This window comes from Peromyscus eremicus, chromosome 10, assembly GCF_949786415.1.
Source record: "Peromyscus eremicus chromosome 10, PerEre_H2_v1, whole genome shotgun sequence".
Taxonomy (NCBI): domain Eukaryota; kingdom Metazoa; phylum Chordata; class Mammalia; order Rodentia; family Cricetidae; genus Peromyscus; species Peromyscus eremicus.
The window spans coordinates 25,880,843-25,904,966 of NC_081426.1; the positions used below are offsets into that span (position 1 = coordinate 25,880,843).

The following is a 24,124-nucleotide window of genomic DNA, read 5'->3' on the forward strand; positions in this document are numbered from 1 at the left end:
AAGGAAACTACTACTACACTATATATTGTGGCCCTTGTTCTGTGGGATGCTGCATGCTGGAGGATCCCAAGGCTTTACAAACACGAAATGTGCGTGTCTATGTAAAGATGTGCCATGGCACACACGGGGAAACCAGAAGATAGCCATGGGTGTCAGACCTTGCCTTCCACCTGGCTTTACAGTTCTCTCTTGATCACTGGCCTGCTTCGGATGATTCTTGCTCCGCCTTCCATCTCCCAGGGCACATAGGTTATAGTGGCTTGTGCTAGGAGTTTCTACGTGGATTCTTGCACCATAAGCACTTTACTCACCAAGCCATTTTCCCAGTTTTTTTTAGAAGACAGACTAATGATGGCGGCAATAATTTATATACAAACACCACAACTGCTGAGACCCCCAGGAGCTCCACAGCACTAAGCAGTGGGCACAGTTGGTCAAGAGACAGATCTTATTAAACTGCTTCCACGAGGGTCCAAGAGGTGTTATGTTTTTAATTTTAAAAATACTTGTTTAACACAGTATCTTACACAGCCCAGGCTGGCCTCAAGCTTTATGGCTGAGGCTAACTTTGAACATCTAATTCTCCTGCCTGTACCTCCCAAGTCCCAAGATTACAGGCATGCATGTATTATGCCTGGTTTCAAGAGGTTTATTAGAGAGACCAAGCATGATACAAAATGATGAATGACAGTAACCATATTCTATCAACCAAGCGGTCACTTGGCGCTATGAAATTATCTTGTAGAAAAGCCCTGGGTTTTTAATTCCTAATGGGCTTCCTGAAGGACCTCCAATCCAGAACCTAACAAGAAATCATTCCACAGACTGGCTTAGAAAGCTCTGCTATTCTTACCCATGTCAGGTTAGATAGTGGGCAACAACTCTCCTAAGGACAAGGTGAATCTCAAACTGATTAAGAAGGAAACAGATGCACAGGTTGTGCCCGAGGTCCCCGAGAAGCTCCTGAAATGGCGGTGAAAGAGGAGGTCCAAGGCAGGAGGCCAACTGTAGGTATGTCTCACTACTTCTTCCTGCCGCCTCTCTCCTTGAGAGCCAAGTGGATGACAGCACCACTGGCCATGTTGTAGTAAGCCAGGGAGTTGGAATCCTTGATGAAAATGCCCTAGAAGACAGACAAATGTCTTAGGTATGGCACCTGTCTTTGACCACATCAATGCAGCCTCACACAACTGAGCTCAGCTGTTAAGATTCTAGACTGCACCAATATGAATGCTTAAGGAAGGCCAGGAGGTCAGTGGATTATGAACTTCAGTTTCTTCTAGAATACTTTTTCTTTCCTTGTTTCCAACTGATACTGACAAATATAAGGAACCTTTGTCAACATCTTGTTCAATTTTCAACTCCCCAAGATGCTAGCCATGACCAACTCCAACGAACAGCCAACTTCTTAGGTCATAAGACCCTTGGTGATTACCTAATTCAACATCCTGTTTTTACAGAAGAGAAGAGGCCCCAGAAGACCTGAAAGAGCCCCTTTGCAGAGAGAGGCAGGCTAAGACCTCATCACCGGGCTGGTCCCCATCCAGTTCTAAACATTTTTAGACCCTGCATTAGACTGTGCTGTCAGATAAAGCACTGTCAGGTTCACCTGCCCCAGCATTCCAGCTATATCATTTCTAGGATGGACTCAGACTGCCACATCCTGGTCTCTCTCCATCCTACTTTGTAACAAGAGATTATTTCTGGGATGACAGAAGAGTTGGAACCTAAGGAGTAGGACCAGGGTTACCCTGACTTACTTCATACTGTAGTTTCTGCTTCCCTGCAGGCATGCCTGTGGCCTCATGAATCTTCACTTTGATGACAGAGACCTGTGGGACCAAAGAAAGGTCATTTATTCCCTTGCTAAGATCAGCTGGAAAAAGCTGACCTAACCTATTGGCTCCCAAGCACTTGTACCAATGGAGGGTGGTAACACATACCTGGTCTGTGAGTGGGAGAGTGAAGACCAGCCCCTGCCCATTCAGCTTCCATTCCGTCTTATCCTGCATGTTGGGTACCTGCACTTTGATGGACACTGGACCCTGCAAAACAGAGTGCTCATTACACCTGGAGAGCTCCAAGTCAATCAGGAACTAAGTTCTGCTAACAGTGGGCTCATCCACACAATGACTCTTGTCCCTCTGGCCTCATTTACTACTAATGCTACTTGTGACACACTACACAAGGCTTCATTTCTTTTTAGTTTTTAGACAGAGTTTCATATGTAGCCCAGGCTGGCCTCAATCTTTCTGCCTCTAGAGTGCTGAGATTTTTAAGAGTATATTACCATGCTCAGTTTTCTGAGCTTGCTTTCCAGTTAATTTGGAACTAAAGTGAAAATATTCTGCAACCTCAAGGACCAGTAGGGTGAAAAATGTGATTCACGCAGGGCAGTGGTGGCGCACGCCTTTAATCCCAGCACTCGGGAGGCAGAGGCAGGCGGATCTCTGTGAGTTCGAGGCCAGTCTGGTCTACAAAGCGAGTTCCAGGAAAGGCGCAAAGCTACACAGAGAAACCCTGTCTCGAAAAAACCAAAAAAAAAAAAAAAAAAAAGAAAAAAATGTGATTCACAACTCAGCTCCAGAGCAGACAAGACGCCTGAGCTAATGCTACTTGCCTGTGAAACAGGCTGCTGGGAACACTAAACAGAATAGTCTGAATCTTTGGTAGGTGCTCAAGAAATAGACCCTAGTCTTAGAAAAACAATTTTGTCAAATTTACAGGGCAAATCTAGTGGGAGCTTCAGACTCACTGAAGCCTAACAGCTTTCCTGGGGACCAGCAATGCCAAGGTAGGATCCTTGTTCCAGAATGCCAGCAGAATCCTACCCTAACAGGCAGCCTTCCTAGGGCTGAGGGTAGAACTTAATTGAAGAACCATGCCCAGGACCTTTCCCTAGCTAGTTTAGTGCTCCTGGAACTTCACTCAGGTGATACTATCTCAGCAGCTACATCTCCACATTGGCCTCTACAAAAGTCCATACTACCAGAACCACCACCACTAGAGAGCTTTCTGCTCCCCCAGCTGCTGACCTCACATTAAACACATATCCAGAGCCAGGCAGTGGTGGTGCACACCTTTAATCCCAGCACTCGGGAGGCAGAGGCAGGCAGATCTCTGTGAGTTCGAGGCCAGTCTGGTCTACAGCGAGAGATCCAGGACAGACACCAAAACTACACAGAGAAACCCTGTCTCGAAAAACCAAAATCCAACCCAAACCAAACCAAACCAAAAAGATGCAAAACCCCACACATCCAGAAACTTCTTCTGGCTGACCTACATCCCAGAAGCTAACAGCATGGGAATGGAACACAGCTGGGGCTTGGGCAACCCATGATGCTGCCAGATACTCTGAGGACAGGCAGCATTCTGAATTACAGACCTTGTTCCTGCGCAGGAACTCTTCCTCAGGCATGAGGCTGTCCTCGGTCTTTAGTTTCTTGGATGGAGGCTCATCTTCCATAGGAGGTGGGGGGTGTACAGGAGGCATTGGGGCTGGGGCTGGGACCGGAGCCACAGGCGGGGCAGGCACAAAGGCTGCAAAGACATGGTACAGCCACCCAATGAGTACACAAGGGGTGCAGAGGCCCAGGAGGCAGGACTGGGGAAATTTTGAAGGCTTTGCTCCTTAGAGGTGTGACGTGCCATGCCTTGATAAGTCTGGCACTCAGCAGGTTCCCTGGCAGGGAGCCTTGGGAGGATGCCCAGACTAGGCAGCAGAGGACTAGAGGCAGGGCAAGATCAGCCAGACAATAGTCAACTTCTGAGCCTGTCAAGGACCTGACCACCAAATGTAGACACACTAGCTATGCCATCTCAGTCTCACCTTCCTCAAGAACTATGGCCTCCTAGTTCCCAGTCTGGATTTCCTCTGGGTGGATACTCAGTGGGAATATTTGCCATTAACACCAGCCATGGCTCTGTGGACTGACCCAACAGATGGGAAAGCAACACTCAGACTGACCTGTTGGCACAATCATGGGAGGTGGGCGGGGTGCCATGATGGGAGGTGCAGCAGGAGGCATAGGTACCACATTGATCCTGGGTGCATGGATGATAGGTGGCATGGGGGCGATCACGGAGCCTGGGGGCAGCCGGACCACAGATGCCATAGGTGGCCGGGGCATGACGGGTACAGCAGATACAACAGTGGTACGAACTGGAGGTGGCATCTGAGGGTGAGAGGAGATCCATGAGTCATAGAAAACCAAGGCTCAGGTTCAAGGGCACAATAACTGGCCACTCAAGATGGGGGTTGGACAACTTGGATTCTGCTTATCACTGAGACTCAAGTCTCACATCAGACCCATGATAGCAACTTGCTTCTGAGAATTCCAGGATAATACTCTGTCCACTGGGGCTTGGTGGTTCAGATTCAACCAACTCATGGCAGACAGTACCACGAAAGAGGCTGACCTTGACTTGATCTCCTGGCTACAGGCCATCAGTTCTCAAAGACACATTAAGCCCACAGCCCCTTTCTTAGCCTCAAATCTGCTTCGCCACCCAGCTCCAATTCTCCTCTGCAGTGGAAGACAAAGCTAAAAGTTTCCACTTTCCACATGACCAACTAGCAGCCAGGCCCTACTCTGAAACAGTTGCCCTTCCCAGACAATAGTATCCTCCCACCCTAAGGACCGAAGTTTAAGACACTTGGTCCAGGGTGGCTTCTGACTCACCGCAGGTGGCCGGGGCACTGATGTGATGGGGGGTGCTGAGCTGGGGATGTTGGTGGCTGAAGATGGAGGTGGGGGCTGCTGGGGAATTTCATTGGGCTTGCTAGGGCCAATTTTCTCCTTAGTGTCATCTTCTGGCACCAGGCCCTTGGCCTTATGGATGGCCTCAATCTGCTCCTGGAGGGTGATGTTGGCCTGGGCAGCCTGCTGGGTCCGGGCCATGCTGCCTGAATGGCCATCCCAAGTCACCTGCATGGAAGAGCGAAAACAGCTTGTCAGGACTCCTGGAACTGAGCCCACATGTGAGAGACAGAGGGCAGGGAAGGCACTAGGACTCAATGGAATTGTACCTTTTCTTCTGGCTTCTGGATCTCCTCTTCACCAATCTTCTTACCAATGGCTGTTTCTTCTACCCCAAAGATATCAGTACGGCGTTCAGCCAACTGCTTTAAGCTGCTCTCAATATCCAGACCTGTATACAACAACAGAACGGAGACAAAGGGAAGCTAAACCTGGTGCCCTTCTGACAAGTCAGCAGCTTTCTAGGAATGCAGAGTGGAGGCTGGATCCACAGCACAGGTGGCAGTCAGATCCAACACGTCACTCTTATCTCCTGTCTTGGGAGGGTTACCAGAGAAGCAATAAGCCTAAAGACCTGGTACTTGTCCAACCCCTATTAACAGGACTAAAGACCCAGTCCCTAGCCCTTGGCAGGCCCCTTCCTATCCTGATGCCTTTTTTTTTTTTTAAGGCAGGGTCTCTCTATGTAGTGCTGATGGTCCTAGAATTCTCCATGTAGACCATGCTGACCACAAACTCAGAGATCCACCCGCTTCTGCCTCCCGAGTGCTGGGTTTAAAGGTGTGCACCAGCACCGAAGCCCTATCCTGCTGTTTTGTCAGGATTAGTAAGAATAGAAAACTTCAATCACAAGTCCATCCAAGAGAGCCAAAGACTAAATATCCCTCCCAGCTATTGCCAGTGTCTTGATATGGGACAGCAATGGGCATGTGACATCCTGTCAGTACCAGCCCTTGGAGGATTCCTCTACAGTGTTCTGGAAAATACAGATTTCTTTCATAGGCTGCACCTATCTCCTCTCTGACCACAACCATTCTGTGTCTGCATAAAGCAACTATGGGCTGAGAAGCTCCACCCTACCTGGTGCGTAAACCTCATCATCACTCTGTTTCTCTCGGATAGAGCGATCGCGCTGCTCCAGCCAGCGGGGGTCAAGAAGCCCAATACGCATGTGTTCTTGCATCTTGCTGGCAGGAATCTTCTCCCCAGTGATGGGGGATACAAGATACTCATCAGGAGCAGGAGCTGGAGGAAGGGGCTTGGAAGCTAGGAGGAAACAGAGATGTCTAAGTGAGAATTCTGGATAGTAGTTGAGGCTAAGAAAGTAGTGTATTCAAACATCATTCATTGGAAACATCCATTCAGTGCCACATTACACCAGAAACTCGAAACTGGAGATGACTACACTGTTTCCCACCATGAGGCTTGCAACACAGGGGTCACCTCAAGCCCTCCTAGAAACAGCCCATCTGAAGAACACACAAGACCATGCAGGACTTTCTTTAGCAGCACAAGGACTGGGAGGCAGGCCCTACCTTTGGGATCATAGTCCTTTCGCACAATGACTTGGTCTGGAGTTGGGGGCAAAGGCGGAGGCATGGGTGTCTCTGGGGGTGGAGGCACTTTCTGTCCTTCTTCCTCATCGTCTGAACCCTGAAAAGCAAAGCAGAGGCACAACTCAGGAGATGAAAGGCCGCTTCCACAAAGCTCAAGACTGTGGCAGCTCTCAGGGTGGCAAGGAGCCTTGGCCCCTGCCAACCAGCATCCATGTGCTAAGCCTTCTGGAGCAGCTGAGGTCAGCTGGCAGCAAGCCAAGCTGTTTCCTCACAGTATGAATGGGAGCATCAGGGACCATGGTGCTAACACTCCTCCCAGGCATTCTCAGCGGCTGGCACCAGGCAATCCCAAGAGGCCAAAGGCACTTAACACACAGAAGAGGAATACAGGGGCCAAGTCAGCGCTCAATGGTAGCTGCTCCCAGAGCAATGCTGGGAGGGAGAGAAAAAGTCAATTCCCACAGACACTGGGGCCCTTTCTTCTCAAGCTGTACACAGATTCTTTCAGAGTGGGGAAAGCAGCTTGGCTCAGGATTCTGTGCCTACTTGGAGGGTCATGCTGGAAGAGGGTAGAAATGTCTGAAAGGATGTGTAGGCTACATTTAGACAAGCTTGGGAACTAGTGATCCTTTAGGCCTAAGTGCTAGAAAGGCATCAAAGCACAGGGTGATATGGCTCCCTAACAGGGCTGGTGGAGGGTGGGTTGGGAGCAGGGCTGCCGAGCCGCAGGGAAAGCAACAGACTGTACAAGGCTGGCACAGCTTTCAGATCTTTCCTATGAATTGATCTTTGTTGCTGGAGCTGGAAAGACGTGTTAGGCTGCCTGGGCTTAGACAGCAGCAGTCAGTCTGGCCTTCTCCAGGGCTCACAATCTTTTGAGCCTCAAGGAGTGGAAGCTTGGACTAGGAGAACATCATCCAACCTCTTGGGCTCTAGGAGAAAAGTCAGGCTAAAACACCTGGGAATTTACCTCATCCATGTCCTGTACTTGAGTATCCTGGTCCAGCTGGGAAGGAGGCTCCTCAGCCTTTTCCTGCTTCTCATCTTCCTCATCAGACTCAACCTCCATCTCCACCTCCTCGCTCTCCCCAAACTTCTCATAGCGCTCTTGAATGAGGATTCGGGCTCCCAGTTCCTCTGGTGTTGTTGGCGGTGGGAAGTTCCCTAAAGGGTAAAACCAGGGTCAAAAGCACTCTGAGTTGGGCATGGTAGCAAACACCTTTGATCCTAACACTTGGAAGGAAGGCTGAGGCAAGTGGATTTTTCTATGGGTTTGTAGCCAGTCTGTTTACACAGTGAGTTCTAGGACAGCCAGGACTACATTGAGACCCTGTGTGATGGCTATCCTTGCTTGGCAACTTGACTACATTTGCAATGAACTAAAACCCAAGTAGCTGGACCTGTGAAGGATTCTTTTGGTTGATCATTTTATGTGGGAAGACCCAACCTAAATCTGGGCCACACCTTCTGGTGGTAGCCTACATAAAAGGACATGAAAGGAAATTTTGCTCTTTGCCTGCTGGCCCTCACTCCTGATGGAAAGTTTGCCTATCCTGCTGCTGAGGCATTCTTTCCCTAGTCAGGATTCCAATGAGACTGACGACCAACTGAGACATCCAGCCTCCTGGACTTTCTGTTAGGAGACAGCCATTGTTGGACTAGCTAGACCACAGCCTGTAAGTCACTCTAATAAATTCCCCTTTTATATATACAGATTGACTATCAGTTCTGTTCCTCTAGAAACTATGATTAATATGCCCTGTCTCCAAAAATAAAAGAGGGAAAGAGAGAGACAGAGAAAGAGGAGAGAAGGCATTCCTTGTCCTATCTGTGAGCTCCCCAAAGGCTAGGGAATTGTCTGATATCATTATCTGCAGAGGACATCAGAGTCTAACATAATAATCAGCTGTTGAACTGAATTTAACTTGGGCAAATGAACAATGTTTCCCCTTCTGGAACAGAGGGACAAACACTAATAAAGTACTGTGCCTGGTTCTGCTGCTCCCTGGGAGCACCAGCGTTCCTGGCTCCCACATGGAGGCACTCTCCTCCCAGACCTACCTTGCTCATTGGGTTGGAAATCCACAGTCTCCACCACCACAAAATCATGCCAGTCGATCTGAGCATAGGCCACTCGTTCCTTCTCTTTCTCTTCTTCTTCCTTCTTTCTCTCACGTTCCTGGAATTTGGCCCATTCTACTCGGTAACACACCTATGGGGATAGGAAATAGCAAAGTGCCTCCAATGAGGCTTCAGACCAAGAGGCAACTATGTTCGTGAGGGGAAACTTCCAGTGTTCCACCAGAGTTGGCAAAGGGCTCTATGCTTACAGCAGCAAACTCTCATGCAGTGAATGTGCAAGAAAACCTAGTAAGTGGTACTGTAAACCTTGCCAAGAGCTGGAAGTGTCATAGGCCTGGGGGACCCTATTACCTTTTTTTTTCCTTTTGTTAGATGGTCTTATGTATTGTTAAAAGTGCTCACAGTTTACATCATGACTAGTTCTCAGCAGAGAAACTTCTTATTAAACTTTGTGGACGTTAATGCGGGGACTCTGGTCAAATGCCAAGGATAAGTGACAGTGGTATACAGTCCTAAAGAGGACATTCATATTACCCCTTCCAAGGCTCAGTGAACATTTGTAGAAGAGAGAGTAGAAAGAATGTAAGAACCAGAAGATGGAGAAATGTACAGCAAAAAGACATCTTCTGGACATAACAAAGCCACTGTACTCATGAACTCACTGCAGCTGTGGTGATCTACACAATACTGAACCCGTCAGCGGTTCATCGCAAACGGAGGAGGGGCATTCCTCTTTGAGGGCCTACTGGCAATTAAGGGTGGCTTAGGTGAAGGGGTCATTTTCTTCAGTAATGCAGTCGCAACAAGTTGGCCACACTCCAGGAAATAATCTCTCACCCACGTTCATGTAAGCAACTCCAATAAACGCAGTGGGTCACAGAAAAAGGATGACAAGAAAGGAGGCAGACCTTACTGAGGCTTTCAGTGGAAAAGGCAAGTGGAAATGAAAGAATAAGGGGCGGGGGGACAAAGACATCTAAAAATTAGTATATACGGGTATACATGTATGGAACTTACCCCCCAAAAAAATTTTTTTTGGGGGGGCGCTTTATTTTTTGAGATAGAGTCTCACTCTATAACCCAGAGTGGCCTTGTTCTGGGATTAGAAGTGAGACATTACATCTAGCAAACATTTTTTAAAAATTAAGAAAAGAAAATCTGGTATCTTCAAAAGCAGCCACAATCTAAGAGTCTGAGAAACAGTCATCTCACAGTTAAAACCAACCAGCACCAACTGTGAGAACCTGGTGACTTCCAAAGGCTCCTACCACCTCTCTACCCAGGGATTTGCTACACTTCTGGCTGGCCTTTATAGTCTTCACAAGGCTTTCTTTCTCAGCACCCTACAACTAGGTTCAGGCTGACTATCCCTTCCTTGAGATGCTTGGGACCAGAAGTGTGTCTAATTTTGGAATATTTGCATATATATATGATGAATGAGATGCACCAGGGATAGAACCCATATCTAAACCTGAAGGTCATTACATTCCATACGCACCTCATACACATGGCCTGAAGGTTAATTTTATATGACGTTAGTGAACCTGCATTTTGAAAGTGACCCATCACATGAGGTCAGATGTGGAATTTTGAATTTCTAGTGTCATGTGGGCTCAAAAAGTTTCGGGTTCCGAAGTGTTTTAAATTTCAGATTAGGACCGGGCGGTGGTGGCGCACACCTTTAATCCCAGCACTCGGGAGGCAGAGCCAGGTGGATCTCTGTGAGTTCGAGGCCAGCCTGGACTACCAAGTGAGTTCCAGGAAAGGTGCAAAGCTACACAGAGAAACCCTGTCTCGAAAAACCAAAAAAAAAAAAAAAAATCAGATTAGGGAAGATCAACCTGCACTGCCTCAAAGATGGTTTCTAAACAAAAACAAAACCCACACAAAGAACCTGCTGCATTGGTATCTGGTAGCAGGAAATCCTGTGTTTACCTGGTCCAATACTTCTCGAGGATTTTCAGCTTCTTTCTTGAGCTTTGCAAATAAGCCTTTGGGTGGAATCAAGATCTGAAAGAGAATGAGATCACAGTATAAAACAAAGAGGCAGCCTTGCTGGGCCCATCACAGGACATAAGAGATGGATATTCAACCTCAATCCCAGCTCTACATGTCGTCCCTTGTCTAATGTGCATTTACTAAGAACACTGACTGCCTTTATTCTAACAACCATTCCAACTGTCCAACAATATCTACTTCCACTCACAAAGCAGCACAATTTAACCTTGCTCCCCTCTTGTACCTTTATCCCTAGAATCTACCTACTAGCACAGCTTTCAATGGGTAGACACCAGTACCTTCAAGTTATAAGTCAATGCCAATATCCAAATTTAGAGGAAGAAACAAAAAAGTAACAAAATAGAGACTAAGGATTTCTAACTATGGAATCAGATCAAATTGAACCCAGACCTTACTTAGAACTGATACTATAGGGATAAAGAGATGGCATGTAGCTAAGACAAGTGATTGTTCTTCAGAGGACCTGGGTTCAATTCCCAGCACCCATATGATAGCTTACAACCATCTGTAACTCTAGTTCCAGGAGATCTAAGGGCCTCTTCTCACCTCCATGGCACCAGGCACATGAGTGGTACAGAGATATACATGCAGGCAAAATATTCATACATGCAAAATAAAAATAAACAGATATAAAAATCCACAAAAACCTGATACTGTTTACTTACAGAAACCCTTTGGCTTTGGCCTTCAGCCGTTGTTCTACTAGCTTCTAGATTCTTAAGACATATTTTTATATTTTTAATTTTATACTTAGAGCTAGTCCTTACGAGTCCTTTCAACTTAAATCTTTTTTTTTTTTAAAGATTTATTTATTTAGTATGTATCTGCCTGCATATATGGCTGCAGGCCAGAAGAGGGCACCAGATCTCATTACGGATGGTTGTGAGCCACCATGTGGTTGCTGGGAATTGAACTCAGGACCTTTGGAAGAGCAAGCAGTGCTCTTAACCTCTGAGCCATCTCTCCAGCCCCCTCAAATTAAATCTTTAACGTTATTTTTAAATATTAAGAACAGATGTGTAGAGCATCCCACTAAAAAGGAAAACAAGAAAAATGTACCACTGGGACACATATACCAGTAAGTGGCTTTTTTTTTTTTTTTTTTTTTTTTTGGTAACCCATTAAAAAAATTGATTTTTAAAGCAAAGTCTCTCAAAGAGCTCAGACTAACCTGGAACTTCTGGTACTCCTCATGTCTCAATCTTCCTAGAGCTGGGATTTGAAGTATTAGCTACTACACCCAACCAACTCATTAATTTTAAATACCAGATTGCCTTGTCAGATTTTTTTTTTAAGACAGTTTCAAAGCTGGACGGTAATAGTGAATGCCTTTAATCCCAGCACTTGGGAGGTAGAGGCAGGTGGATCTCTGTGAGTTTGAGGCCAGCCTGGTCTACAGAGCAAGATCCAGGACAGGCAGGCTACACAGAGAAACCCTGTCTTGAAACAAACAAACAAACAAACACACAAACAAACCAGTTTCAGTCTGTAGCCCAGGCTACACATCACCAGGGCCAAATGGGAAGATGCTGCACATGCTTTCAATGTTAGTAAACTCACACTGAACTTTTCCTAGTGTAAGTTACTCCATAGGGTAAAAATATCAAAGATTTGAATCTCAGCAATACTGCTTACTAGCTTGAAATCGTAGAGATTATGACTTCACATTTCATTCCTTTTTTGGTCTTTTTTTCCCAAGTGCTAGACCCAGGGCCTTATACATACTAGAAAAGTACTCTACCACTGAGGTATAACTGTAGCCCATGAAATCATCTTTCTTAGCCCGTTTCTGCTTGTGAAAGTTGGGGAAATACCACTAAAGTTCTGCGAGGATTAAATTAAGTAATAGAAGCAACTGTTAAGAGCCTGCTTCTCAGGCCAAATAGTAGACAACTAAAAATGTACATACTTAAAATTAGCCAGTGCTACCTAGTCTTGTCACACAGCAGATGGCCACCTAATAATAACATTATAAACATGTCTCTTTAATAACAAGATTTAAAAAGAGATAACAATTGAAGCTGGGCGTGGGGGCCCATGCCTTTAATCCCAGAGACAAGAGGATCTGAGGCCAGATTGGTCTATATAGTGAGCTCAAGGTCAGCCAGGGTAGGGTTACACAGCAAGACCCTATCTTTGAAAAAACAAAACAGAAATCAAGATTTAGAGCCAATGAGATGGTTCAGCAGGTAAAAGCACATGCTATGCAATCCTGATGTACTGAGTTTGGTCCTCAGTGGAAGGAGAGAACTGAATGCTGTTCTCTGACTCCAAGTGTGCTCCATGGCAAGGCACAAAAGCACCCACAGTCTTACACATACACACAAAAGTTATATATATATATATGAGTCAAGATTTTACATTAAGTTGAGATTCACATTTCCTCAGACATCCCACAAAGCAAGTATCCTTGCTGATAGACAGTGAATACTGTACTCCCAGCGTTGAGACATTACCCTCTGCCCTGACCCAGCACCTTGGTATACTGCTCCACCAGCTTTGTGAAGTAGTTGAAGAGGCTGTGCTGTGGGCGGAGAAAGTCAAACTGGTAGTTGCGCTGCTCCTTCTGCATCAGCTGCGTCAGAAACTGGCGCCCATTCCTGGCCACAAACTGAGCTGTGAGCTTCACTACATCCAGGTCAAAGGCTGAGATGGAGGGGGGATCAGCGATGAACTCAAACTCAGGAGGGGGCTCCTTCGGTACTATGGTCTCTTGGATCACCTGGGCTTGGACCTGAGACAGAGAGTGTGAACAAGAACAGACAGATGCTTTATTTCTTGTTAGCATCACTGAGACCTGCTAGGAGAAGACTGGCACCCAAGAGCAACGGTGTCTCACGCAACTGAGCCTCAACTCCCTCATCTGCTTCAAGGATCTACATCTCTGCTCCCATCCTGAAATCAAAGACCTAGAGAGGTTGCCAAAATATACAGGAAATAGGCTATAAAATCTAACTTAAGAGGCTGTACAATAAGGCCCATGTGTTTGTGTAGTGAATGCCACTGCATAAGGTACATCAATGACCTCCAAGAGAACCATGAGGCAGACAGAACAGATATTGTGAATGTTTTTTTTTAATGAGAAATTTAGGCCTTACAAGCAGCAATAGAAATCCAAGGTCTTCAAACATGACTTCAACTTTTATTTCTCATGGCCAACAAAAGGTTGTTTTTCCCACAAGTCTGGGAATGGCACTTTCTGTCCCACTGACATTCTTTTTTTTTTTTTTTTTTTTTTTTTGGTTTTTCGAGACAGGGTTTCTCTGTGTAGCTTTGCGCCTTTCCTGGAACTCACTTGGTAGCCCAGGCTGGCCTCGAACTCACAGAGATCCACCTGGCTCTGCCTCCCGAGTGCTGGGATTAAAGGCGTGCGCCACCACCGCCCGGCCCCACTGACATTCTTGACTGTCACTAGTGCTGCTGGCCTCAACACTCTTGGGCCCTAGCACAAACTGGGTATTTAGAGCAGCCCAAACAAAAGGGAAGGAATAGCACAAGGCTACATCACCTCCTTTAGCTCATCCAGGCCGAAAGGGTCTTACACTACAACTACCTCTCACACCTTGGAGTAATAAATCATATTTAGACAAGCCTCAGCTTCGTTATCTGTTAAACAGTTGCTCTGTTAAGCTCTTCATGACCTGAGCCCAGAGCATAGAGCTTGACCAACCAGTGCTAGGCAAGTGCTATGTACCATCAGTGCTTCTGGAAGACAAGGGTAACTTTACTTCCGTCCCTGGTAGCTGTGATTGTGGATAGCAGAGCTAATTATGCCCACCCACCTTGCTTCCTCCCTCACCCACAAAGAGGGGCTGGGCTCCAAACCTTCTGGGGCAGCTGTTGTTGGGTGGCTTGCTGCTGCTGCTGCATAACCTTGGGGATGGCAGCTGAGGGTTCCTGAGCCTTCCCCTCCTTAAACTCGCTGACCTTGTGGCGGTAGTAAGCATGGTAAGGGTCATTAGGATTTAAGAAGTTGAACTTGGGGTTGTTGATCTCATTCTGTCGAATCCTGGCTTCAAATTCAGGCCCATTTCTGGGGAAAAAAAATAGTAACACATCAAATAATGAATACCACAACCTTTGTGACTACTCAGATCCAAATCTCTATCCATTTCAACATCTGTGCCACCACCCACTCACCAAACCAGTCCATCCCTCAGGATATCAGAGCTCCTCCTCGAGTATCTAGGAATCAGCAGTCAGTGGGCCTGGGTACTCCCACCAGTCATTCCTTGGCTCCTCTGCCACTCCTATAACATCTACAACCAGCTACACAATTGCTTTTTTTCTTGGAATAAAACATTTTTTGGCTGAGGATATAGCACAATTGTAGAGTGCTTGTCTAATATGCACAAGGCCCTGGATTTGGCTCCCAGCTCCACAAAAATAAAGAACAAAAAACCCAACAGCTAATAAATATTAATGTCTTGTCCAAATACTGCCTAAAGTAACTTCATTTATTATGAGAGGCCCACAAAGAAAAAATTGCTCTGTAAGGTTACAAGGCTCTGCAAGACTTATATATTCTGTAGGACAACATGAACAACCTGTTTGATCTCCTGGTTCCACGTGGTAAAGTAAAGAACGGACTCTTACAAGTTGTACGCTGATCCCTGGGTAAGTGCGTGTGCGCATGCACACACAGATACACACCTACACTAAAGAAATGCAATCCTCTAGGACAATGACAAAATGGGGAATCCTGAGTTTTAGAGTTCCAGTAGGTATAACTCAAGAGGCTATAACTTTTTGGTTTTGGTTTTTTGAGATAGAGTCTCATGAAGTTCAGGCTAAAGACTGGACTTGAACTCCTGATTTGACTGCCTTTACCTTCCAGGTGCAGTTAACTGTGCCACCAAACCTAGCTCCAAGTGTCATACTTACATATGACATCTGTGTCAGCTTAAAGGCACATAGCCTTAGAAAGACACAAGACATGGACACCTTCATATTTCTGCTTCACTACTTAGTCTCACACAGAGCAAGGTTCCAAAGTACTCCTTGCTCTGATTTTCCCTCACGTAAAATGGGGCTAACATCACTTTCCCTCTGTACCTTCAAGTATTACTGAGATTTAAGTAGTATTTAAAGAGATGCTCAAGGCTTTCTGAATACAGTGGCTTGTAAACAAAGGGGACAGTTACTGCTATGTAGCCTAGAAGGGGCAGTTCCACCAACACTGGACATGACTGGTCTCTCAGGAGAGGCCCACAGGGCTTCACTGATTCTCTGGTTCCCAAGTCCCATTGCTCCAGGGACTAGTGCCAGACAGGTCACTCTTTCTTCAGACTTTCACACCACTGGCCCTTCCTGTCAGTTAAACTGAGCAGAAGACAAGATACGGGTGACTTTATGATTAAGCTCAGCCACCAAGTTGGGCAGCAGTGGTGCACACCTTTAATCCCAGCACTTGGGAGGCAGAGCTCTGTGAGTTTAAGGCCAGCCTGGTCTACATAGCAAGATCCAGTAGAGGCTCCAAAGCTATAATGAGAAACCCTGTCGCGGGGGGTGGGGGTGGCGAAATCACCCACCACAGGGGCTGGAGAGATGGCTCAGAGGTTAGGAGCACTGGCTGCTCTTCCAGAGGTCCTGAGTTCAATTCCCAGCAACCACATGGTGGCTCACAACCATCTATAATGAGATCTGGTGCTCTCTTCTGGCCAGCAGGAATACATGCAGGCAGAACACTGTATACATGAAGATTAGCCACCACAACAATCTGCGACAGCCATGGCAGACTATGGAAGGCCTGTCCTCTAGCAAGTTCAGGTCACACCCTATAGCTTGACTAATACCATGAGGTCTCAATTGACTGTGCATTAGTCCAGCTAGAACCTCATGCTTTGGAAAGAAGCATTTTCCTCCCTATGTAATGTAAACCACACACAGCAGGATGGATATAGATTTGGGTCCTCTCAATCAGGTCCCCATGCCTGGGAACCGCCCAGGGAGATTAATGGCGTCTAGAAAGGGGAGTCTGGATTGTCTCTTGCAGTGCTGCCTAAGCCATAGCTTCTACACATCAGGGAACAGTTAGAAAGATATAATGAGAAGGCAGATGTACTTATTCCAAGAAATTCCAGTGCTCTAAGTTGGCTTACTGCTAATTTTAGAATTAGATCCTCCAACACAAGGAATGGATTTCAGCAGAAAAGCCTGACTCTGACTCAGCCCAGCTGGCGGGGCTTTTTAAAGGTAATTTCCAATTTAGCTTTTTGACAGGAAAATGCAGGACTGGGAAGACCTACCTACAGAGAAAAAGTTCCTTTTAGTCAGATTTGGTTGCAGATACCCACGGCCTGCTCCTGAGTACCTGGCTTAGCAGAGCAGACCTGAATACCAGCTCTCTCCCAGAGCAAGATGTTGACCTGTCCCTTCATTTTGAAGTATGTAAAATCAAGTTCAGATTTTACTTACAATTTCTGAGAGAGAGAGAGAGAGAGAGAGAGAGAGAGAGAGAGAGAGAGAGAAAGAAAATGCGTATGTACATGGGTATGCTCACATGGAGACCAGAGGTTGACATTGGATAGCCTCTTCTATCATTTTCAAGTTTTTTTTTTTTGTTTTGTTTTTTGTTTTTTGAGACAGGGTCTTACACTGAGCCTGGGGCTCATCATTATGGTTAGGCAGGCTGGCCAGTCAGGGGAGTCAAGAATTTCCCTATCTTTACCCACCAAGGCTAGGGTTACAATCACCCCCAATACACACACACACACACACACACACACACACACACACACACACACACACACCATATTTTTATGTGGTGCTAGAGATCCAAGCTCAAGTCCTAATGCTGTGTAGCAAGCATTCTACCCACTGAGCCATGCCAAGTTCAGATTTTCGAATGCCTACAAAGTGATTGCCATGGTTAAAACTCATCTACAAACACGGTGGGGTTTTTACACTACTAGAGATAGAACTCCTATCCTTTTACATAAAGATATACACTCACTCCATCACTAAGCTACACACTCAATCCTTTTAATTTTTATATCTAATTTTTTTTCAGACAAGGTCCTGGCCTTGGTTGATCTGAAACTCACATTGTAAACCAGGTTGGCCTTAAACTTACAGAGATTCACCTGCCTCTGCCTCACACATTATGGGACTTCAAAGTATGTCCAATCCATTTTGTTTTCCTTTTCTTTAAAGATTTATTTACTTATGTATACAGTGTTCTGTTTGCATGTATCCTTGCAGGCCAGAAGAGGGCACCAGATCTCATTACAGATGGTTGTGAGCCACCATGTGGTTGCAGGGAAGTGAATTCAGGACCTCTGGAAGAGCAGCCAGTGCTCTTAACCTCCGAGCCATCTCTCCAGCTCCCTTGTTTTCCTTTTTGAAAAAACAAACAAACCCAAAGCTGTGTGTGTGTGTGTGTGTGTGTGTGTGAGAGAGAGAGAGAGAGAGAGAGAGAGAGAGAGAGAGAGAGAGAGAGAGAGAGAGAGAGAGAACACCAAAGTCAGGTCCTCTGAAGGAGCAGAAAGTGGTCCCAACTTCTGAACCACTTCTCCAGCTCCTATTCCCTTTTTTTTAAAATAGAGCTCGCCATTTAGCCAGGCTAGTCTCCAACTTTCAACATTCCTCTCTAGCACAGAATTACAGGTGTGCATCACTACACCAATAATGGGCTTTTCTTTTTAAGAGAACGGGGTTAGTCGTGTTTGTCTATGGCAGCAGAGGATGACACAATTATCGGAAAGCTACTTGGGAAACGGAGATGTTTCTAAGTGCATACATGTGTGCACACATGCCTGTGGAGGCCAGAGGCTGATGTCAAGTGTCTATCATTTCCCACCTTATTTAAATTGATCTACATATTTATTTTAGATAGTATCTGGCTAGCCTGAAATGCTACCAGGGTGGCCTGAAACTCACATTGATTGACCTGCCTCTGCCTTCAGAGTGCATCAACACACTGGCCCACCTTTGTTTTTGAGGCAAGGGACAAGGTCTCTCACTGAATCTGAAGCACACCAATGTGCTAGACTACCTGTCCAACGAGCTTCAGAAATCTGCCAGTCCCCATTCCCCATTACTGAGGTTACCAGATGGAGGCACCCCTAAATCTTGCTTTTACATGAGTGCAGGGAACCCAAACTCAAGTTCTCGTACTTTCGTGACAGGCACTTTACTGAACTGAGCCATCTCTCCAGCCCCCAGCATCTTTTCTTTTAATGCTCTCTTATCCACTAATATTTCACATAGAATTTTCTTCTAAAGAAACCACCTGGGCTGGAGAGATGGCTCAGTGGTTAAGAGCACTGACTGCTCTTCCAAAGGTCCTCAGTTCAATTCCCAGCAACCACATGGTGGCTGACAACCATGTATAATGAGATCTGATGCCCTCTTCTAGCCTGCAGGCAAAACATGCAGGCAGAATACGGTATACATGATAAATAAATAAATAAATAAATCTTAAAAAAAAAAAAGAAAGAAACCACCTAAATGGGAAAGACCATGTTCAAACTCCTCTTACAGCTTCACTGACCAATCAGATACACTGGAAACATCTCAAGAAAACACCTGCATCCTCTCTGCAGAAAGCATGCATGAGGGAAATCATGCAGTAATGCAGGAAATGTTTACAATTTAGCATGCAAGGAAAATCAAGACATGATGGCACTTTCGCTAGTATTACCGTATCTAAAAAAGGACGCCAAGGGCCGAAGGAAACAGGAAAAGCTGACAACAGCTGGCAGGAATTGTCTGGACAGTAAGATTGCACTTATTCCTTATGCAACATCCTTTTCCCAATTATTTACATCTCAGGAGAAAGGGGGAAGGATAAAGGTTGCTATGAAACATTAGCCAACTAAACATAACACTCAATGCCCTAATCTTAGGGTAGCTTTTAAGTGAAAATCCAAGTTAATTAAAGCCCTTAAAGTGACATGAACTCTCATGGAGTGGACACTGTGAAAGATGTCAACCAGAATCTCTTTTGATGTTTCACTTTATTAGGAAGTTGGGAAAGAAATATCTATTAAATGATACAAGGTGGTAGAGATGTTGCTTCAGGGGAGTGATTCTAAGTGTGGGCCTTGTACGGCACATACCCTGGACACTGTTCCGGCCAAGTAGTACTGCCATGTAAGAAGCAGTCTAGTTCAAGAAAACCAGAAATCCAGACAGATTGTGAAATCGCCTCATTTTTAAGTGTGGCAATAAGAATTTTTCTTTAAAAGATCCTAAGGACAAACAAAATATCTGTGGACTGGATATATCTGTGGGTTGGCAAAAGAATACTCTATAAATGCTCTAGGCCAGGGGGTATGTTGACCTTTGGAGTCAAGTGGCCCTAAAGAAGATTACATCTAAGGATGTTGGATGAGGAGGCTGAGAGAAATCCTGACCAATTTTCACGCTGCCTGGGAAGATAACTAAATGTTTATAACTTAACTGAGCTTCCCTCAGTCCCATCAGCTTGCTCTTGACTCATCTGTAAACGGTCATTTGAGGCTCTGTGGAAAAGTAGTCCTTACACAGGAGAATGATCAACCCTGCTTTCTCTTTCCTCCAGCTAGCAGCTCAAACACAGCATACACATCACCAGCTAAAGGAAGCTACCAGGAATTCCCTCAGGCTTGTTTTAGAAGTAGAAACTCCTGGTGACTACACAGCTGGGTATGGCTCTCACTGTGGTTACTGGTGTGGTAAGTCAAAGACACCAGTCCTGTCTACTGCCTACCTCACTGCCCCACTGTGTTTTTGGAAGAACTAACCAGTCTAAGTCAGAGCCTCTAAAAAACCCCATGTCGCCCACGTTGCCCTTGCGCCCATTCCAAAGCCTTTCTACTACAATTTTCCCTGACCCACTGTGCAGAAACAGCTGTTACCTGGCCACAAAACTGGCAGTCTTGTCAACGATATTCCTGACCTCCGGAGGAGGGTAAATAATCCCTACCACTGGCTTGGAAGGTGTGGATTCCTCCTTTGACGATGCTTCTTCTTCAACTGGCTGTGAAAACAGAAAAAGATCTTCAAGCTCTGGGTTTGGGTTAGGCTATCATAAACCAGCTCCCAGCATTTCTCCATGATACAGGTGAAAACAATCTTTGTCCTGCAGGCTCCTTATGTGTACTTATGCAGCCATTCCTAAGAACTAGGGAAAAGAATGGCTTCCTTGGCTCCCCTTTGAACAGACAGACTGGTGTGATCGGATACACTTTTTTGTTTGTCTGTTTATTTGCTGAAGAGTTAGGGCTCAAACTCAGCCTTACACATGCAAAACAAGATACTAAACTATATCCCTAGCCTCCAAATCTGCATTTTTTTTACCCAATGTCCATGTGATTCAGACTCAGGGATGTTGACCACAATCTAAGAAACCAAATTTCAGAATCCAAAAGGCCATGTCTTTAGCCTTAAACCTAGTATTGTGTCTTGCATAGAATACTTAGTGGCTGCCTGCCAGAGAGTAGCTCAGTGGTTTAATGTGTTTACCCTGCATGAGGTCTTAGGTTCTATACTCAACGCAAATAGAAATAAAGGCAGAGGAAAGAAAAGAAGAAAAAAGGCTGGCTGATAGTTCATTCTGTCTTGACTGTCCATTTTTCCATACATCCATTCCATCAGCCTAGCCACTGTTAAAGGCATATATGTTTGGGGAGCTTCAGTGGAATTTGACCCCAATGGTTCTTTAATGCTTTATCCAGCAGCTTCTTCCTCTCAGTTAAGAACTGGGCTCTCATCTTAGAAAAATAACACTTCTCTCCGCCTTCAGTTCCTTTGGACTGCTGCCTTCCCTTATTCTTCCTCTGGCATCTTCTATTTGGTTCTCATTTACTTCAAGTTTTTTGTTTTGTTTTGAGACAGGGTTTCTCTGGAAACCTGACTATCCTGGAACTCACTTTGTAGACCAGGGTGGCCTCAAACTCACAGATCCTTCTGCCTCTGCTTCCGGAGTGCTCATTTAAAATATTCTTGGCTAAGTAAAAAAAAAAAAAAATAGCCGGGCAGTGATGGCGCACACCTTTAATCCCAGCACTTGGGAGGCAGAGGCAGACGGATCTCTGTGAGTTCGAGGCCAGCCTGGTCTCCAAAGCGAGTTCCAGGAAAGGCGCAAAGCTACACAGAGAAACCCTGTCTCAAAAAAAACCAAAATAAATAAATAAATAAATAAATAAATGGAAAAAAATAACTGCCTAAAGTCAACTACAGCTACAGGAGCCTCTATGTCTTCTGACACCTGTATTTTACCTCCTACTCTATACCACTGGAAACCTCTAAACCAGCAGTTCTCAACCTGTGGGATTTGACTCCTTTAGGGGTCGAACAACCCTTTCCTTCACAGGGGTCGCCTAAAACCATCCTACATATCAGATATTTACGATTAATAACAGCAACATTACAGTTATGAAGCAGCAATGAAAATGACTTTATGGTTTGGGGCCACAACATGAAGACCTGTATTAAAGGTCACAGGGTTAGGAAGGTCAAGAATCACTGCTCTAGGACTGGAGAGATGGCTCAGAGGTTAAGAGCACTGGCTGCTCTTCCAAAGGTCCAGAGTTCAATTCCCAGCAACCACATGGTGGCTCACAACCATCTGTAATAAGATCTGGTGCCCTCTTCTGGCCAGCAGGGATACATGCAGGCAGAACACTGTATACATAATAAATAAGTCTTAAAGAAAAATTTTAAAAAAAAATCAATCACTGCTCTAAACATGGTTTATAATTTCTTCTCAGTATTCACACTGTCTTCAGCCAGACATTCTTGAAAACTATGTTCTACACCTTTCCCTACTTTAGGCTGAAAAATCCTGCCTAAATCAATCTCCCAGGTAACTCTTGAATGGCACCAAGCTTTGGACCCAACAGACTCCAGGACACTTTCATCTCTAACCTATGATGCTTTTCCAGTCACATAAGCCAGAAATCCAGGCCTCCTCAGTCTCTTTAATAACGTTCATCAAACACAAAGTACACCCCAGGCACTTGAACTGTATTAACTCTTAGAATCCCGATGACAGCCTTGAGGAAGTGTTCTTATTCTCATATTACAGACAACAGGGGATAACAAACGTGTGCCTGCCCCACAGACAGAATCAGGATTCCAGCACATCACTTAGGCTGGAGCGCCTGTGCAGTCATCTGTGACAAACACTTGCCCATGCCTCGCCCTAATCTAGACAGACACCCTTGGTGTCTTTTGAATACCTTAACTGTTTCTCTTCCCCCTCTTTACATCACTGTAATCCTAAATTTTTGAAACACAAATGTCACTATCCAGCTTAAAATGTCTCCCACTGTCTTCAAGGACATAGTCAAATCCTAACTGCACCTCCTCCCACCGTTATCCCAAATTTGCATTTGAGCCACACTTGCTCATGTACCTTTGACAAAAGAGGAACCGTGTGACTCCTACCTTGGTGGTTTTGTGACCATTATTTGGTATCACCTTGTCTGTTTTCCCTCAGTGTCAAGGAAAATACACAGGCACACAAACACATAAATGTTGGGAGAAAGGACATGGGCCTCATCTGTCACGTTTGGGATTGTATTCTGAACCGAAAGCAACAATAAGCATGTATAGTATGTGCCTGACAAATGTATGCTGAATAATTTCCTTTCCCCCATCACGCTTCATGGTTATCCATTAAAATAGCCACTCACCTCTCACTCCCGCGGACTTCCCTCACACTTATTTCCCCTCTACTCCTGCAAGCAATGCTGACTAAATTCATGGTTTGTTTGTATTCAACTTAACTGCAATTATTTTCCTGCATGCTTCCTCCTCAGCTGTTTGTGAGCTTTTGGGTCTCACCCTGTAGTCCAAGCTAACCTTCAATTCATGATCCTCCTGCCTCAAACTTACAAATGCTGGGATTACTGATGTTCGTCATGTGCCCAGCCTTGAAAGCTTTTAAAGGCTGCCCGACACTTTATCATTCACACCGACACAGACAATAAACATTGAGTATTGGTGCATGTCTATATTTTCATCAGTCCGGGCTCTCTCTTAAGGCAGGGATTATACCTCATCCATTCTGTAATAATGAAGACTGGCACCTTTTCTGGTTTAGGGAAAGCACCTCGTAGGTGTTTAAAAAAAAAACAAAGACATAGGGCAGGCTAGGATATTAGAGATTACTGGACAAAGGCTGAGCGACTGGTAGGCCCAACTGCGATGGTGAACAGGCTGGCCGAATGCTTCTCACACTTTACCGAAACACCTTGGGATCTGGTCAAAACAAGATTTAGAGTGGAGGTTTCAGGATTCTAAGACCCCAGGTGGGGCTGAGGCTACTAGTCCACAGGCTACTTTGAGAATTCCGGTTCTAGGGAGCTTTGGGGACCAGAAGGCAACGCAGCGCGCTGACTCCTGGGACTTGCAGTCCCTCCAAGTCCTTCAGGGCAGCCTGAGCTTCCAGCAGGAGTGCCGTAGCGCCCGCGCGGGAGGGGAGGGACGAGGCCTACCCCAGGACTGCAGGCTGAGGAGCACGGGGCGCGGTACCTGTTTGGGCTCAGTGGCTACTGGCGGCGGCGGAGGCACCGCCTGCACGGGTCCGGCCGGCATGACTGCGACGCTCAGGGCTGCCAGTCCGCCTCAGGGCGACAACCGGTACGGCGGCAAGGTTAAGCTCCACACACGAAGGCTACAACGCAATGGCAAGATGGCGGCGACCCAGAGGAAAGCCGCGGAAGACAGTGAACACGCTTCCGGTCCCGCCCCCTGGCCATGGCGCACTTCCCACCC

The 24,124-nt window shown here is 45.8% G+C and overlaps 1 protein-coding gene across 1 annotated transcript; it reads right to left on the reverse strand.

Annotated features, from left to right (window-relative positions):
- Window positions 1–471: 471 nt before the first annotated feature.
- On the reverse strand, window positions 472–24,109 carry Sf3a1 (splicing factor 3a subunit 1). Its single transcript, XM_059275597.1, has 16 exons — window positions 23,882–24,109; window positions 20,260–20,381; window positions 14,243–14,450; window positions 12,894–13,151; window positions 10,334–10,408; window positions 8,378–8,528; window positions 7,287–7,480; window positions 6,296–6,413; window positions 5,841–6,026; window positions 5,030–5,151; window positions 4,683–4,928; window positions 3,968–4,175; window positions 3,386–3,540; window positions 1,944–2,045; window positions 1,761–1,832; window positions 472–1,123 (listed from the first exon to the last, which is right to left on the reverse strand). Exons 1-16 carry the CDS (start codon window positions 23,942–23,944, stop codon window positions 1,022–1,024), a joined length of 2,382 nt encoding a protein of 793 aa, XP_059131580.1. The 5' UTR covers window positions 23,945–24,109; the 3' UTR covers window positions 472–1,021.
- Between the last annotated feature and the right edge of the window lie 15 nt (window positions 24,110–24,124).